Source organism: Anas acuta, chromosome 20, assembly GCF_963932015.1.
Source record: "Anas acuta chromosome 20, bAnaAcu1.1, whole genome shotgun sequence".
In the NCBI taxonomy this organism is placed as follows: Eukaryota; Metazoa; Chordata; class Aves; order Anseriformes; family Anatidae; genus Anas; species Anas acuta.
This window is the reverse complement of record NC_088998.1, coordinates 1,227,452-1,244,045: the sequence shown is the minus strand read 5'-3', so window position 1 is coordinate 1,244,045 and position 16,594 is coordinate 1,227,452. Positions and strand designations below refer to the sequence as shown.

Sequence of the window (16,594 nt, the reverse complement as noted above, 5' to 3'; positions counted from 1 at the left end):
CACTTCTCCATGTCCCAACTTCTGAGCAACAGGATTTTTACAACCCAGTGCTCCTTGCCTTACTCACGAAAGACAGCAGAAACTGGATTTTGACAAAAACAGATGCAAAATGCATTCACCATGCTTTGAGGCATAAACAAGAACAAGGATAAGCATAAAACAGCCTGCAGCAGGCGTGAGCTAGTGAAGCCCAGTTGGTCTGCAGCCTCTTGAGGCTCTGCGCAGATTCACTGATACCCAACGCATGCACACATGGCAGGTGCTTCGCTTCAGTGCTCTGGCAGCTCCGCTGCCTGGGGCCATGTCGTGGCAGTGAAGCAAAAGCACACAGAGAAACTCCCGGCCCTGGCTCCCGGAGCAGTTGCCCTGGCCCTGGAGCAGGCGCATGCCTGGCACTTTCCCCACTCCCAGGCTGAGCCCTGCAGGGCTGGCTCTGTGGACTCACTGTGACGAGCACACGTGGGCTGCGGCGACACGCACTGGGCCCTCGGGCACTGCCCCGCTGCTGCACAGACTGAAGTACGCACATGTGCTGCTTCCCTGCATACTCTGTATAATTCTTCTGAACTGATTTCTCCCAAACAGAGCCTTACACCTGTGGAGCTTGTGGAATCCAGTTCCAGTTTTATAACAATCTCCTGGAGCACATGCAGTCCCATGCAGGTAAGCAGGGCACCTCGACTCGCTTAAAGCGGAGAATTAAATTCTGCGCTGATGCCTGATGTTGACCCCGTTGTGTGTCAATGGAGCTTCCCGTGCTCACGGTTTCCAAAGCCCCAGTAACTTCACCTGCAGCAAAAAAAGATACTCAAAGGCTGGAGCACACAGCAGCGGCTGCAGCAGCGTGAGGCTCAGGGTGTATCACAAATACTGCTCCTTTCCCTAGGAAGAGAGGACATGTGCCATTCTAGCACATCAAACTGCTCATTCCCTTTACCCAAAGGTATCTAGGGAATGCTCATTTTGTAAGCATTAATGGTTCTTTCCTACAGCAGATGAAATCGCGCCTCCCACAATCAGGGTAGTACTCACTGAGGCAAACAAAGCAAAAATGCTTGCAGGGCAGCAGAGCCTTTGCCAACACAAGTCCTTTTCTGTGCTTGTGTCTCCTGGAGTTCTGCAAAGGACTGAAATGTGTTCTCAGAAGAATTTGCCATTTCAGCAGTTGGGTTCATTTCCTTCTCAGTTATCTACAGTAGAAAATTCTGAGGAGTAGTAATTCAACTACTTTGTTTCTAAGCCACCTTTTTTGTTTTCTGTCTCAACACAGAAGGTTGTTTCATTTCAAAGCCAAAGCTGTTTCAAAGACAGCATTCAGAATATTCAAAAATGTAGTAAAAAGCACATTTTGGATATAAGCAGATTTTTTTTTTTCATTTCTTGATCAAAAATTCAAGTGAATTGATGCAGGTTTACAAATTAATTCACCTTTGGCAGACCTGTGTTCTCCAACAGACAGCTGCTCTGTTGTAGTATACATTCAGTGCTTTGCATTTGTGCTCACGTCACAGGTAAGCCCTGAGTAATGTGGCAGGGAAGGACAGATTGCTTGAGGAAAAGCATATATCCTGTTCTGTAACAGTAAATTTAATCAAAGTTTGTATTTTTTTTCTTTGTTTTATTTTTAGTCCTAATTGTAGTGGCAGCGTCCCTTGAGTTCTTCATGTGCACGGTTCCTCAGTCAAGCTCAGCTCTTACTAGCAAATCTTAGTGCAGGCTCCATGTGTCGTTCAGCAGCTACTTTATTTATCATCTTTATAATGCCATGGATAGACCTTTAGGGTGACCTGTTGTAAGACAGTGAGCTAAGTTTTATGGATGGTATTTTCTGTTAAAGCGTAAACTGGTCAGTGTGGAGTGCTCGGAAGCTAGGTTATGATGAGGAGCAGTGATGGGGCTGGTGTCATTCCTTGGTGTTGGGGTCTGTCCTTGCTGCTCATGAATGGCAATTTGTGCTTGCTTCCTTACCGTGTCCTGACTGTCCTATTCCTTGTTCTTATCTCTGCTGGGGAAATGCAGCAGTGTGAGTTACAGCTCTTAGTAGGACTGAGGAGAGGAGCTGCAAAGGAGGGACAAAGTGCTGGGGGAAGAAGGGCAATTCACTGGCAAGCTGTCAAAAGTTTTAAGCTAATGCTGTCTGCAGCTTCTTCCTCCTCTTTTCTTTACAAATGACCAGTGGCCTCTGGGCTTGCTTACCTGGCTTGCTTTGAACACAGAATAGAGCCAGAGGGAACAGGTGGCTGTGATCTGAGTCATGCATAGATACACTTATATTACATGTCACCAGAGATTAATGTCACCTGAGATTAATGGATAAATCCCCTCTCCCCATTTCAGGGCTGTTCCTCTTAAACTCTGTGTTTTACACCTTTTTTTTTACACCATGGCTGCTTCCCCCCAGATATCTTACACTTACTGAAGTGCATTTCCAAGGCCACTGCCCAAGCTGCCCCCCATGCAAGCAGTCGTCCCCGCTGTGGTGTCACTGGGCACAGTGCTCGCCAGGCTATGTGCTCATGCCTCGTCCTCTGGGGAAAGCGGCAGCTTTTCTTCTAGCTCTGTGCAGCTGGAGGTGAACAGTGCAGTATTTGGTGCTGTGGGATGAGAATGAAGAGGCGTGAGAGCCTCAGGCAGCCTTGGTGGGTATTCTGGAAACCATACTCAAGGAGAGCAGCAGCAGAGATTACCCAGGGTGTGCAGCTACCGTGGATACAGATTTGTTGCCTTTTAGTCTGTCAGAGCTTGCAGATTGGCACATCCAAGAAGCAGCATCAGCACGATGTCTGTGCCATCTGGGGAGGCAGAGGCCTTACCAGTCAGCAGAACTGCAGGCAGAGGATCTGCAGTGGGGACGTTGGCACAGCCATTTGTAACAGTCTGTGTGCCTGTGTTCAAGGAACATGTCACGATGGGCATGTGGAGATCCAAAAAGCCCATCCATGTCAAATACTCCCTCAGCTGATGTGTTTGGGACCCAGTTTAGCTTGCTGTGTCTGATGCAAAGGGCTAATCTCTTGCACCTAAATGTGACCCGTCCATTGAGCCCCTCTTGTAAGTGACCAAAGATAGGGAGCATGCAGCTGGCTTCGAGTAGCAAGAGCGGGGTTGTACTGGCTCTTGAGTCATTCAGAGGGCTGAGCCTGGAGCCTAGAAGGTAATAAGGAGAGATTATAGCTCCATAAAACAGCTACACAATGAGAAGAAGCAATTAGAATGCAAATTGGAGGCTGAAAGGCAGAAGTAGAACAGCAGAACATCAGGCGAAAGAATTTGTTCTGTAATTACTCTGCACAATATACAGCTTTGATTCCCTTTAGGGTACTTTGTTCAGGTCGAGTGCCACCATATAATGCCCTTCCGACAGTCTGGAGCTAAAAAATAAAGGGACAACTAGGCTGAATCTGGATTAAAGGATTGGAGGCATGAAGACAAATTAAAGAACTATGATCAGTGTAGTTCACAGACTGCCTGATAAGGAAGATGTGGCCAAAATGTACAAACCTCATTTATGCCACATTGAATGCTGATGGATATTTGCAGAGAATAAATTCCCTATTACTGTAAAATAGATAAAAGAGTCGGGGAAAGTAAATTCAGAGGTTTTCTCCACCCACCCACCTCACCAGTATGAGGAAGCCTTTATGTTCATACACCCAAACCATGAACAAGTTGGTAGCCAACATTCAGCAGTTTCCTTTGCCTACCCACAGACATTTTAAGTTGAGGCCACTTGTGGCATTAGGTCAGGAGCAATTAGTCTATGCAAATGCTGGGGGAAGGGTGCTGTTATATATGATTCCTGGCATTCACTGAAGCACCTCCTGCTCATTGTGTCTCTTCCACACATGGGAAGACCAACCTCTGGCTGCAGTCCTGAGCGTGGCGGTACTCCCCAGCCACCAACCACCACAGTGCACCCTGGTTTCCATGGGCGCCTACATTACTCAAGGCAGTCCCTCAGAGCCCTGGCTGGGCTCTGGTTCTGCCATACCCTGGATTTCTCCGAGGTGTTGATCTAGTCTGTGTCCAAGCCTAACAAGAACTGTTCATCTTCGAGGTTTATGAATGCCCCAGCAGTTAAGATGCAGAGCTGCTCGAATTTAACAGGATTTGTTTGTGAGGAGTTTCATCATATCATTGCTTGTCTCTAGATCCTTGCTGGACTCCCTTTTCTCCCAGGTCATTGCCATACATGAAGGAGAGCACCTTTGTGCTCTCCCATTCATTCCAGTGGGCAGCCCACAGCTCTGCCTAGCACCAGATGAACCTGGGCTGCAGAGCAAAGCCCTCAGACCTGTGTGTGCTTTCATAAAGCATCCTTTCCTTCATGTGCTGCTGTCTGGAGTGCTGCGGCAGGATTAATTTCACTGCATGATGGTGTATCTAGGCTACAGATGTTGTCCTCAACAACATCAGTGGAGAAGTCATTGACTCCAGGTGAGTTCTGAGCATGTTGGATCTCATACTGCAAGAGCCATCTTGTTCTAGCTGGGTGAATGAATCACACCCTAAGCCTGTTTCACACCACTGAGGGTAAAAGAAGCCATAGAGGAGCTGTCTTGAAGAGAGACATGTCTGATAGAGATGTCCAAAATTAGGTGAGATGAGTCCAGTTGTGATAAGTAAAGGACCTGTTTTTGTCTTCTTTGTTTTTAATTCCATTCTAATGTTCAGCTTGATCATCAGTCCATCTTCCTCTTTCCTTTTCCACCTCTCTTCATTGTACGCTTTAATATAGCTTCAGAGACTATTTCAGAGCACAATTTCATAGTGAAGCATACTAACAACTAGAAAAATTCTGGAGTGGGGAAAAGGTTCTTTGGACACAGGAAAGGAAGGACATGGACATGAAACAGAATTTATTGATCTTGTCTGCATTTCCTTGGAAAATCCCGGCAGTTTGGCAGCCAAAGTGTTTAGCCCAGTCACATATAAGAAAATAGAGCATTAATACCTCTAGTCGACCCACAGGGGTCTTCTTTGCAGCTATAAGGAGGAACAATCTTTGGTCATACTCCGGAAACATTTTTTTTTCTTTTTATTTCCAGGCTGAGGCAGCAGTGAGTAGCCTGAGGGATATTGGGAAGAAAACACGAAGTAGTTCCAGTAGAGGAAAGGGGAGCAACTTGCAATGTGGAAAGAAAACCAATAAGGCAAATGAAGGATAAATATTTGTTAACCTTGCTTTCATTTTGAAAGCAAGCAAATTGCATAGGTCAGGCTGCACAAGGAGCATCTGTTCCTCCCAAAATGTTGAGACATTTCTCAAGCTGTGCTGATGACATCAATGTCACCGATGCACATAAAAAGTTAATGTCATTTCAGCCACGTTTTGGGAAGGTGACGGGGTGCAAGACAGTTTTCAAGGTTTCTGACAGTATTCTGCCATCTCTGAAAACTTCTGAATTACTGCAGAGAATGTAGTAGATTGGGGTCACCTTAGTTAGGGAACCATAAATAGATGCTAAACAGATGGCTATTGTTTCCCCTTCTTTGTGCTTTAAGAATTAGTATCTTGTGCTTCTAACACCTCCCTGTCTCTTGCCCCACAGCTGACAACGAGAACAATATTGCCTCTAGCCAGCCCAGATCACCTCTAGCTGTTGTTGAAGAAAAGTGGAAACCACAGCTCCAAAGAAATAACGCCAACAATAGTATGTAGCAGTGTTTGGTCTTCGTCCCGGGCTTACCTGTTGGGTTTGAAGGCGTGACTGTCAGGGTGTACACGCAGCAGTAATGTAGGCATCACACAAAGCTCTTGTCCTACCCTGTCTGTACTTGATTTCATCTATTATTCATGTACAGCCCTTCAGAGGAGAGCAACCATCCCATTAGAGGAGTACTCGTATGCAAAAAGTACAGGGGAAACTGGGGAGGACGTTTGTAAGGGCACACTTGAGAATGCCTGGAAAAAGTTAACTTCAGCAAGGTCAGACGTCCAGTCTGGGGTTAAGAAATTGCTCCATTTAGTGTTGTGTGACATAGGCTTCCTGAGCTGGCTGGCAGCCAGTATCTGGCTTTGTCCCCAGCTCATCCTGAGACCTTATGCTTCATGGGACATGGTAGAATACAGCCCTTTGGGAAAGCATTTCCAAACCACTTGAGCTGAGCATCCCGGTGGATGGGTGATACAAAACCATGGTGCTTATGTGTTCTAGTGTGCCAAAACTGACATTCATGTTGCCAAAAATCATCCACTAAAAGTAGGGTTGCTGGAGATCAGAGGAAAAAATAAAATTTGGGCTTCAACACTGCTTGAGATGGTGGAAGAAGTTGTATGCTTCCCTTCTAAAACAGCTGGCTCAAAGAAGAGGCTTAAATCACAAAAATAGCAAGAATTTCAGCTTTCCAGCTGGGCTAAGCCACATGAGCAGAGTTGTGACCACCAGCCTGTAGAAATGGATAGCAAATGGCACATGTGATTATAACTTACCTAGGCAGTTCTTAAATGAATGCCACACAGATGCCATCAGTAAGGCACTGTGTTGTGAATAGCCAGTGTGTACTCTGTCTCAGTCCCCATGCCAGGAAATGCAAGCAGATAAGGTCTTAGCTGCTCTTAACAAATTGTTCCATGTACCCTGGCAGTTCATCTGTCCAGAAGACCTCTGGGGAAGAAATGCAGGGTTGGAATGTCTCTGCCATCATCTGGGCATGTTCCAACTGCTCGGGTCAATCTCAGCAATGTTTTTTGACTTCCTCCCTGCTGTTGCAGACGAACAATTCTCATCTGTTGCTTTCTCTCCCTCTTTGTATTTGACTGCAGCATCTGCGAGTGGTTCAGTAGGGAACAGCGCGATTCCGGAGAAGGAGCGGCAGAACATTGCCGAGAGGCTCCTGAGGGTGATGTGCACTGACCTTGGGGCTCTGAGCGTGGTGAGTGGGAAGGAGTTCATCAAGTTAGCGCAGACCCTGGTGGACAGTGGAGCTCGCTATGGTGCCTTCTCAGTCACCGAAATTCTTGGCAATTTCAACACACTGGCTCTGAAGCATTTGCCTCGGATGTACAACCAAGTGAAGGTGAAAGTAACCTGCGCCCTGGGCAGCAATGCCTGCCTGGGCATTGGTGTCACTTGCCACTCACAGAGCATTGGCCCTGATTCTTGCTACATCCTGACAGCTTATCAGGTGGAAGGCAACCACATCAAGAGTTATGTCCTGGGAATTAAGGGTGTAGATATTCGAGATAATGGTGATTTTATCCACCACTGGGTACAGAACGTGCTCTCAGAGTTTGTGATGTCAGAGATCAGGACGGTGTACGTCACAGACTGCAAAGTCAATTCCTCTGCGTTCTCCAAGGCAGGCATGTGCTTGCGTTGTTCGGCCTGTGCCTTGAACTCAGTAGTGCAGAGTGTGCTGAATAAGCGAACACTACAGGCTCGCAATATGCACGAAGTGATCGAGCTCCTGAATGTCTGTGAAGATTTGGCAGGATCCACGGGCCTCTCAAAGGAGACCTTTGGCTCCCTGGAGGAGACCTCTCCCCCACCCTGCTGGAACTCAGTCACTGACTCCCTCCTGCTTGTCCACGAGCGCTACGAGCAGATCTGCGAGTTCTACAGTAGGGCCAAGAAGATGAACCTCATCCAAAACCTGAACAAACACTTGCTCAGCAACCTGGCGGCCATTTTGGCGCCGGTGAAGCAGGCAGTAATTGAGTTGAGCAATGAGAGCCGGCCCACCTTGCAGCTGGTACTGCCCACCTACGTCAAACTGGAGAAACTATTCACTTCCAAAGCTAATGATGCTGGCGTAGTCAGCAAACTCTGCCACCTCTTCTTGGAGGCGCTGAAGGAGAACTTCAAAGTTCATTCAGCACACAAGGTAGCCATGATCTTAGACCCTCAGCAGAAGCTGCGGCCCGTCCCACCATACCAGCACGAAGAGATCATTGGCAAGGTCTGTGAGTTGATTAATGAGGTGAAAGAGTCCTGGGCAGAAGAAACAGAATTTGAACCTTCAACCAAGAAGCCCCGGGCAGCAGGGGAAGCCACAGCAGCTCAGGAAGAAGATTGGTTCGGGAAAAATGAAGTCTATGATTATTTGCAAGAACCTCTCTTCCAGGCCACCCCTGACCTGTTTCAGTACTGGTCGTGTGTTACCCAAAAGCATACAAAACTAGCCAAGCTAGCCTTTTGGCTCTTAGCAGTGCCTGCTGTTGGTGCCAGAAGCGAATGTGTAAATATGTGTGAGCAGGCTCTCTTAATCAAAAGGAGACGGCTACTCAGTCCAGAAGACATGAACAAACTCATGTTTTTGAAGTCCAACATGCTTTAAGACTGTCTTTTAATTAAAACAAAACTTTAAAACACTGTTCCAAACAAAGAAAAAGAATTTTAAGTTCTAAACACTGTGGACCTCATTATGAATGCCCCTGGAAACCAAGTGCTTTTTTATATATATATAAAAATATAAATATATATAAAATTAAGTTTGAGAGGAAAGCTGAGCACGTGAGAGAGACAGCCCTCTGCCAGGAACGTGCTCCTTTCCATAGATAGTGTGTGGACTTGACAGACTTTCTAATGTTTTCAAGTGGGCAGACCAATGGGAGGCTGATGTTCTAAAGTCTTCAGGCAGCTGAGATCTAAAGTGACTTGAAGTTTCTTTTGTTTCTCCTCCACCCCACCTTTCCTCTTGTCCCCTGGGCCATCTTGCCATGGATAATCAGACTACATTGAACAGACCAGTTCTTCACTGGACTTTGCTCCTTTGAATAACTGTACACCTTGAGGGCATTTGTCTGCAGCCTTCTTGACATACGGTGCATGTTATCAGGGCAGCTGTGTTTTACGAATACCAGTATCTTCAGAAATCAGGAAGGGAGACTCTAAGATTGTTTTTATTATTATTTTTATTCTAACTTTTTCATATAGGGTTTTTCCAAAAAAAAAAAAAACACAAACAAAAAACAAAAGTCACTCTTCTGTCTCCACTCCCAGTTTTGAGTTTAACTTCTTAGCTAGTGAGCCTGCTCTAAGGAACCTGCTTTGGCAGGGGGGTTGGACCCAGTGATCTTTTGAGGTCCCTTCCAACCCCTTCTATTCTGTGATTCTGTGATTCTGTGATTGTAAGTTTGATTTAAAATTAAGAGAAATGATTCATGGCAGAAAACGTTTGTAATTGTTATGTTTCTTGGATTTTTTTTTTACAGCATACCTTCTTTTCTGAATTCCCAGTGTAAATTAGCTTCTCTGTGAATTCTGTACATCAGGGGTTCTCAAATTTGTTCACAGAGTAGCCCATTTATGATTAAATAATATCCTTACGGAAGCCACAGCTGTTGCTTATATGGAAAAGCTAGAAACCAGGACAAGCAAGCAGGTGGTTACAACACAGATGTCTTTGGCCATCAGCAAGCTTGCCAGCATCTGCCAGCTGCCATTGAGAACCCTTGTACCTAAAGTTTTTTTTAAACCTTCCCAGAACACACACTCAAAATAGCCTTCACAAGGCCAAGGACAAACCAAGGTGTATGATTTTTCAGGGGAACAAAGATCATCAGTTCTGTCAAACTAGGGTTTGAAGGAAGCTTAGAGAAGCGCATGGGCTCAAAGATCCTTCTGAATGTAAGTGCTTCTGATTGAGTGCGACGAGTATCTTCCTGTTTTATTTGGAATGGTTTCCTCTAGTAGCACGAATGTCTTTTTAATACCTACAGTGCATTACACTACTTGTTATGTTGTTGAATCATTCTGGCTAGGAAGGCCATCGGCCCTTAAACGTTCACACTTACTGGCTCACCCCGAATGCAATTAGAGATCATCGTAACACAGAAACATCTCAGTCACTCTGCTGTCCACCAAGGCCAGTGCTCTGCTGTGTCTGGTTCCCATAGGCACAGCTCCTGGGCTGCTAGACAGGATCTCTGCGAGCTGTCAGAGTTGGTGCCTCTTGGACAATTCCTGACTTCTGGTGCCAAACTGTTAATTTTTCATCACTGGGACTTGTATCCCAGAGGCAAACTGAAACAAATTCTTGTTTTTGAAGCGTTCTCTTCTGCTTCCAGTAGTGTCCTCAGGAGCTGCAGCCGCAGTGGCAGCGGAGCAGCAGTGGTGGTGTGGGAGGACGGATGGGGCAGGGTCCAAGGACAGGCTGGAGGCTGGAGCCCTCAAACAGCGCGGTGGTGCTTCTGGTTGCTGGTGATGCAGTTGGTAAGATCAGGGGCCCTTTTTGGAATGCTGCTGTTGAACAAACATTCAACCAAGATCCCAGCTGCCCATCTCTGGTTGAATTAGAAGTCGCATGTCACAGGACAAGAGAAATGGCAGGGCCAGTCAGCTAGCTCGCAGCTCAGCCTACCCAGCCTCGGGTTTTGTGTTCAGGCATGGAAGCCAGGCACTAATGGACAGCTTCACTGCCATGGGGCTCAGACAGGGAACAGTTTGCATGCTAGAGACCTCCCCTAGATCAAGGTCACTGACGATGGCTCTTTATACCCAAGTGTCTTGCCCCAGGATGACTCTTGCCCTTCTCAGCCTGGAAACAGGACTTACTATAGCCTGAGTAGAGAGCTTAGGTTGACAGCACCTCTCGGCACTGTTAGTGGCCTCAGGGCAAAACTAGTTCCCTCTTAAATCTGAGTTTTGCGTATGAATAACTTAAAAGATGCAGTCCACAACCCCACCAGCAACTGCAGAGGTAGCAGCAGGTAAAGATGAGCAGCCAAGGCGGAGGCACTTGGAGATCTGATTTCTCTGGCAATGGCTTTTCAAACAGGTGCAGGTCGCAGGGTCAACGTTTGTTCTTTCTGGTTTTATTTCCCCCCAGACAAATCCTGCCCACCCAGCCACTCTCTGGGCCCACAGTAGCATTATCTATTTGTGCTTGCAGTGCAGGAGGAGCCTGTAACAAACAAAAACTAAGTCTCAGACTAAAAGCAAACAAAAATAAATAATTCAGCAGGTGCAAAGTGTGCTGGTTATGAAGTATTTGTGCCATGCTGCAGGTTCCACTGAAAAACAAAAGGGATCCTGCAGCAAAAAAACTGGGCTGAAGGGACAAGTCCAAAGCAAGATTAGCTTTTGATGCTGCAGAGCTCAGCTGACAGGCAGAAGTGGGACAGGATGTGTACTGCTTTTTCCAAATGGTGTGCTACATCTTTTTGCCTGGTTTGCCTGAGACTCTTAAGAGCTGCTCACAGGCTCTTCAGCACTCAGGCAAAGGTGTGACAGCTTCTTGTTCCTTTCAGAGAGTTCCAAACCCAGCACTTCTTTGCTGTGGGACAGGCTGGTAACTGCTATGGGATCTGCCAACTCAGGCTCGTTGTGTCTGTCTTCTAGGCATTAGGATAGGGAAGTGGACCAACAAGAACTTACCACAGGTTTAAAGCCCCAGAACTGAGGTAAAAATACAGTTATTTGTGCAAACATTTAATGCCAGGCTGTCCAGCAGTGAGCTGGACCAGGGCTGCACAACCAGGGCGTGTGGGTGGACAGGCCACCGCCACCCGTAGCTCCTCTTCTCCTTTTCACAGTCTGGATGTGGCATCAGATCTGGAGCTTTTCTGCTGTGTCCAAAGAGGGACTGATGGGCCCTCTCCCCAGTTAGTAGCTGCCAAATCCACAGTTATCATTGCACTAATGCCAAGATGGATCTAAGCAAACATACAGCAATGTCTGGCAGATGAGATTCTCCCAAAGACTTAAAAACTCAACTAGTAGCTGAAAAAAAAAGCAAAACAAAATCTAATGGAGCAATGTGGAAAGTCTAGGTGAGAAGAGAAGCTGGTTGGCCAGCCCTTCTTCATCAGATCAGTGGAAGAGGCCACAGCTTTTCATGAGACTTCAGAAGGTCACAGGGTGTTCTGCTCAGAGGAGCTCTTCGTGCTGTGCTTGCCCATGGGCTGGCTTGTGTCTGGTGTTCCTTTGCCTCTTTGAAAGGCGAGAAGCACATCTGGAGCATGCGGATTTACTCTAAATGCCAAGGTTTTGCTCCTAGTTCTCCTTCCCTCCTTAGGACTCAGACTCAGGACTGCATTCTAGGGAGTGTAGGTACATTACCACGCTCTGAATTTTGGAAACTTATTTGCCAGGTTATTGGCATCAGCTCAGTGGTAGCTCTCTGTACAGAGCAGCAGTTGTGCTGTGAGGAGTCCTGCCCATCCTGTGCTGGGCGGCAGGAGGAGAGAGGCCCTCTTGGGTTTGGCCAGAGCTGTCATGAGGTTCTGCTTCCCGTGGGCTGGGAAAAGTCCTCACAGTTGGGATCATCCTGTGGTAGGTCATGCTGGGAATTGTCTTCTGCTTCTTCCGTTTCCTATACTTGCACTTCAGAAAGATGTTTGGAGAAAAAAAAAAAGGCTGTATGTGTCCTCTGGACATTCATTTGTTTCTGTTGCTTGTTCCGAGCCTGACCTTGCAGGCTGCTCTCTCGGATTTACACTTTGCTCTGGGAGTGGTTGTGTCTGCAGGTGGGGAGCAGGCACCAACAGAAGGTGAGCTGTAAAGAATGAAGGGCATTCCAGTCCTGTCCGAAGATCTGTGTTAAAACAAAACTGAGGAAGGAGCGTAGAGGCAGAGCTCTTCACAGCAGAAGGTTGCTTCTTTGTGAGTACAGAGTCAGGGTGTGGTGGTTTTACTCGGGTGGGCAGCCGAGCTCCACCACAACCGCTCTCTCACTCCCCCTCTCCTCAAAGAGGGAGGGGGAGAAAATACAACACAGAGAGCTCAAGGTTTGAGATGCGAAAGGTTGAATTAAAGGGAAAGGGAATGGGGAGAAAAAGAAACAAAAGAAACAATAAGTCTGTGCTGAAGCACAGAGAGAAGGAAAAAAAATTGTTCTTTACTTCCCATCAACGAGAGATGTTCAGCCACGTCCTGGGAAGCAGGGCCTCAAAACGCATGGTGGTTGTTCAGGAGGAACAGCCCTCTCCCCCACAAGAGCCCCCCTTTTTATTGCTGAGTGTGACATCAGGTGTTATGGGATATCCTTTTGGTTGGTTTAGGTCAGCTGCCCCGGCAATGTCCCCTCCCCATCACTTGCCCACCCCCAGCTTGCTGGCTCTTGGGGGCTTGGAAGGAGTCCTGATGCTGTGCCAGCCCCATGCAGCGAGACACACCTCTGGAGTGATACCAGTGCTGTTCCAGCTACGAGTGCAGAGCACAGCACTGTGCGGGCTGCTGCAGGGAAAGGCGACTCCATCCCAGACAGACCCAACACACAAGGTCAGTGGAGATTGTGGAGCCCAGATCTGTCTCTGTCTCTTTCCCTGTCTCTAGCAGTAGATGGTAGCTGTGTTCTGGCTTGCAAGATGGCTCAGTGTCTTGTGCCTGGGTCCATTGCAGATGGAAGTAAACTTTTCTTTTCGTCAAAGTTTTGTCTGTTCTAGGAAACCTGATTTGGTTGGTTTTGAATTAGTGCAATCTGGAAAACGTTGTGGAAGCCAACAGTAGGCTCAGGTTTTGCTTAATTTAGACTTCTGTTGTTGCTGGGTAAAACAGTCTAACTTTGAGATAAATTGGTTTAAGCATCCCTAAGAACTGCCTGCACTGGTTTAACTGTGCTTGCTGGGTGTTCTCCCCTGCTGATTAGAGAATACATCCAGAAGCATCTCAGGGAGTCATGACCCTTATGTGAATTCTGCCTGTGAAGGTGTGGCAGACACGTTCAAAGCTCGGGAATCACTGAAAACAGAGGGGAGACACTTCGGAAAGCTGTTGAGCTCTGAATTGAGATATCTGGGTTATTACAGGATTCAGTGAGATGTCTCAGGTTGGGTGGTTTGCTTTTCTCCAGCTGCTTGCAATAACACAGAAGGTTTAGTGTGAGAAGAAATTCCTATGTGTGTTTGTGTTGGTGGGTGGCTCTGCTCAGCCTTACCCAGGGACAGGGACCATTTCCACCTCACGGGTCCTGCAGCAGGCGAGCCGAGACGCTGTGTTGCACGGAAGCGGGGTGATGAGACACTGTGCTGCTCAGAGAGCACTGCGTGCCTTCTAGGCAGCACCGAGCTAGCGCTTAATCAAAAGGCAGTAAAAGAGCAGCCAAAAGTTGATGAGAGGCTGGGAGTGCTGCTTGTGCTGAGGAAAGACTCAGATCTCTAATTGCATCTCTGCCTAAGGGAGGGGAGAGAAGCTCCTGTGAGCTCTCACAGGGAACAGATTATTCCCTGTGGAATAATTGGGAGTACTGGGATGAAAGCGAACAACACAAAAAAAAAGGACACTAAAGGCAGGTTCTGGGAAACGTTTTTATTGAGGAGAAATCTGTGATCTGGGAGGAGTCTGTTACAGGAATGTGTCCTGAGCCCTGTCACGAAAAGGAGACTGCACGGCTGTGTGCTCTGTGGGGCTGCTTAGGACCTGACCGGGAGGAAAGAGCCTGGGTGCAGAGGTCAGAGGTGCTGGGGCTTGAAGCCCATCCTGCCCAACAGCCGATAGGTCCGGAAGGGCTCGGAGAGCATCTTCTCCCACGTCCTCCCACTCACCTCCGACACCAGTCGGAGTTTTTTTGGCCACCCACCAGTCCCTGCAGGAGGGAGGGAGCTGGCTGGCAGGGCAGAGGAGGTGACACCAGTTTGGGGGGCAAATGTCTCATCACCCCTTGTAATGCCAAGGTGAAAGAATCAGGGGCAGGGGAGAGTATAAAATGTTTTCTGCTTCTGCTGCGCATTTTCTGTGCTACACCACGATCTTGAGTTCATGGGATCTGTTGGGAATGCCCAGAAACATCACCTGAGACTCGAGGTGCTTTGTCAGATACTTCTGAGGATGTCACCCTGTAGCAATAAGAGCTCGCTTTTCCCAGCGCGTGGGACCTGTCCCCATGCCACAGGTTGTCATCGTCCTGGGCTCCAGGAAATGTCACCAAACCAACCAAACAATAACACACGGAGAGGTAAAGCCAAGCACAGCTCCAAGTTGAATGCCTCGTTAGTACTGTGGGATAGTTTGCTTATGCTAGGCCAGAAATGGTAAACCAATGAGAGTGTATTGCCCTGAAATTTAATTTTATGTATTGAATGTTTGGGGAATGTCTGTTTAATTATTTGTTTTTGTTTGGCTGGTTAGTTGGGTTTTCTACTACTCCTGATAGAGTCCTTTCTTTTTAACTTGACAGAAAAGTTTTGCTCACGTTAGACAACGGTGTATCCAGTAGCCCCTTTAAAGTTTAATGTAGGCAGCTGAGTTTGATTTTTCTAGAATAGCTTCTGAAATGAGTCACATAAATGGCTCATTCATGCACAACATCAACCACTGACTGAAAGGATTTTCTTTTTTGCGATCGTTTTAGCATCACTGGCAGTGGTCAGCGTGTCTTGGTACCCAGGTGAGCAGAGCAGCCTTACTGACAGGAATATTTTGCAGTGGAGTTGATGAGTACAGGCATGTCAAACCCTTGCTTTTTACAACCAAAGTTCCTTAAAAAGACACTTCCAGCCTCATCAGCCTTGAATGCTTATTTCCAGTCTTTTAGGGGTTCTTGTGGTGGTCTCTGCAACATGTGTGGATAGGATTGTTTTCTTTCCGCTGGGCTGGGGGGGGTGGGAAGAGGCATTTATTTTTTTCTTGCTATCCATGGAGAAAGAACTTTCCGCTCAAGGAAGGAGGTGTGTATTCTGGAAGGAGAAGCAGTCTAAGGAGCTGTTTTCCATGGTCCCTTAAAACTTACTGGGACTGATTTTTTTAATATATTTTTTTTAATTATTTAAAAGGAAAACCGATAATGGATGAGCTGAAATATTTGTGACAGGTAGCTAGCCAAGGCTGTAAGTCCAGGAGGATCACACAGCATCCAGACCTGAGGATTCTGGTCCGCCGTAGCTAGAAAGTGTCATGCCGACAAACCAAACCGTCAGGAAATCCTTGTTTGCAGCCAGTCTGAAAAGAGAAGCTGTTCCTCGTTCGTGTGTTCGTTTTTGGAAACCTCCTGCTGGGAGCTGAATTCTTGTTGTTTCATCAAGAAAACAATTAATGTTCTCCTTTCCCTCCTCACCCCCCCTCCCCTCAGTAACTTGTGTGCATTTCCTTCTTTTCTGTAGATGCAGATGTTCTAGGCAATACCACAGATGCACCTGCGTGTGTCTCTACCTGCGAGTGCAAGAATCTCATGTCATCTTAAAAAATACAAAAAAATATACAAAAAATATACAAAAAATATCTTTTTTAGGCCAGAGTTTTCTACAGGTATTAATGAATATTTTTCTTAATCCTTATAAGTTTTATGTGTTTAATATTTCTTAATACCGGTAGCATTAATTTATACTTTTGTAGCAACACAATATTTTTATAAACCGCCACCGCTGGCTTTGTCTTCATAATGGGGAAATGTGCGGGCAGCTGGCCCTGCACTGTACCATGTACTGTATTTAAAAGGTTATCTAATGTCACACTTGCTGTGTTAATAAACAAAACAAAACCTGTTTGAAGTCTCATGTATTGTTGGTGTGGATCGAATGACTCAATAGAGAGCAATATTGCACGGGGTTGAGTTGCTGATTTTTATTGTGATATATGAACGCTTGAGGCCAACTCAAGTTCTTCTGATTTTTTTCTTTTTAGAATTTTGTTTTGTTTTGTTTTGTTTTGTTTTTACAGCTAAATAAATTCAGTGCTGTTTGAAACTTAGACTGACGTCAAATGAAAAGGATTAT

At 46.6% G+C, this 16,594-nt stretch overlaps 1 protein-coding gene across 18 annotated transcripts in view; it reads left to right on the top strand.

Moving 5' to 3' along the window:
- ZNF618 (zinc finger protein 618) overlaps positions 1 to 16,363 on the top strand; it is a 178,627-nt gene extending 162,264 nt beyond the window's left edge. For 13 of the 18 annotated variants that reach the window (XM_068657140.1, XM_068657153.1, XM_068657149.1 and 10 more), the window contains 3 exons: positions 586 to 663; positions 5,553 to 5,654; positions 6,767 to 16,363. In XM_068657140.1, the coding sequence (XP_068513241.1) occupies positions 586 to 663; positions 5,553 to 5,654; positions 6,767 to 8,280 (1,694 nt within the window). In that variant the 3' untranslated portion in view covers positions 8,281 to 16,363. The remainder of the gene's footprint in view (positions 1 to 585; positions 664 to 5,552; positions 5,655 to 6,766) is intronic. The other 5 variants (XM_068657152.1, XM_068657150.1, XM_068657146.1 and 2 more) reach the window with 1 other exon arrangement.
- Positions 16,364 to 16,594: the final 231 nt, after the last annotated feature.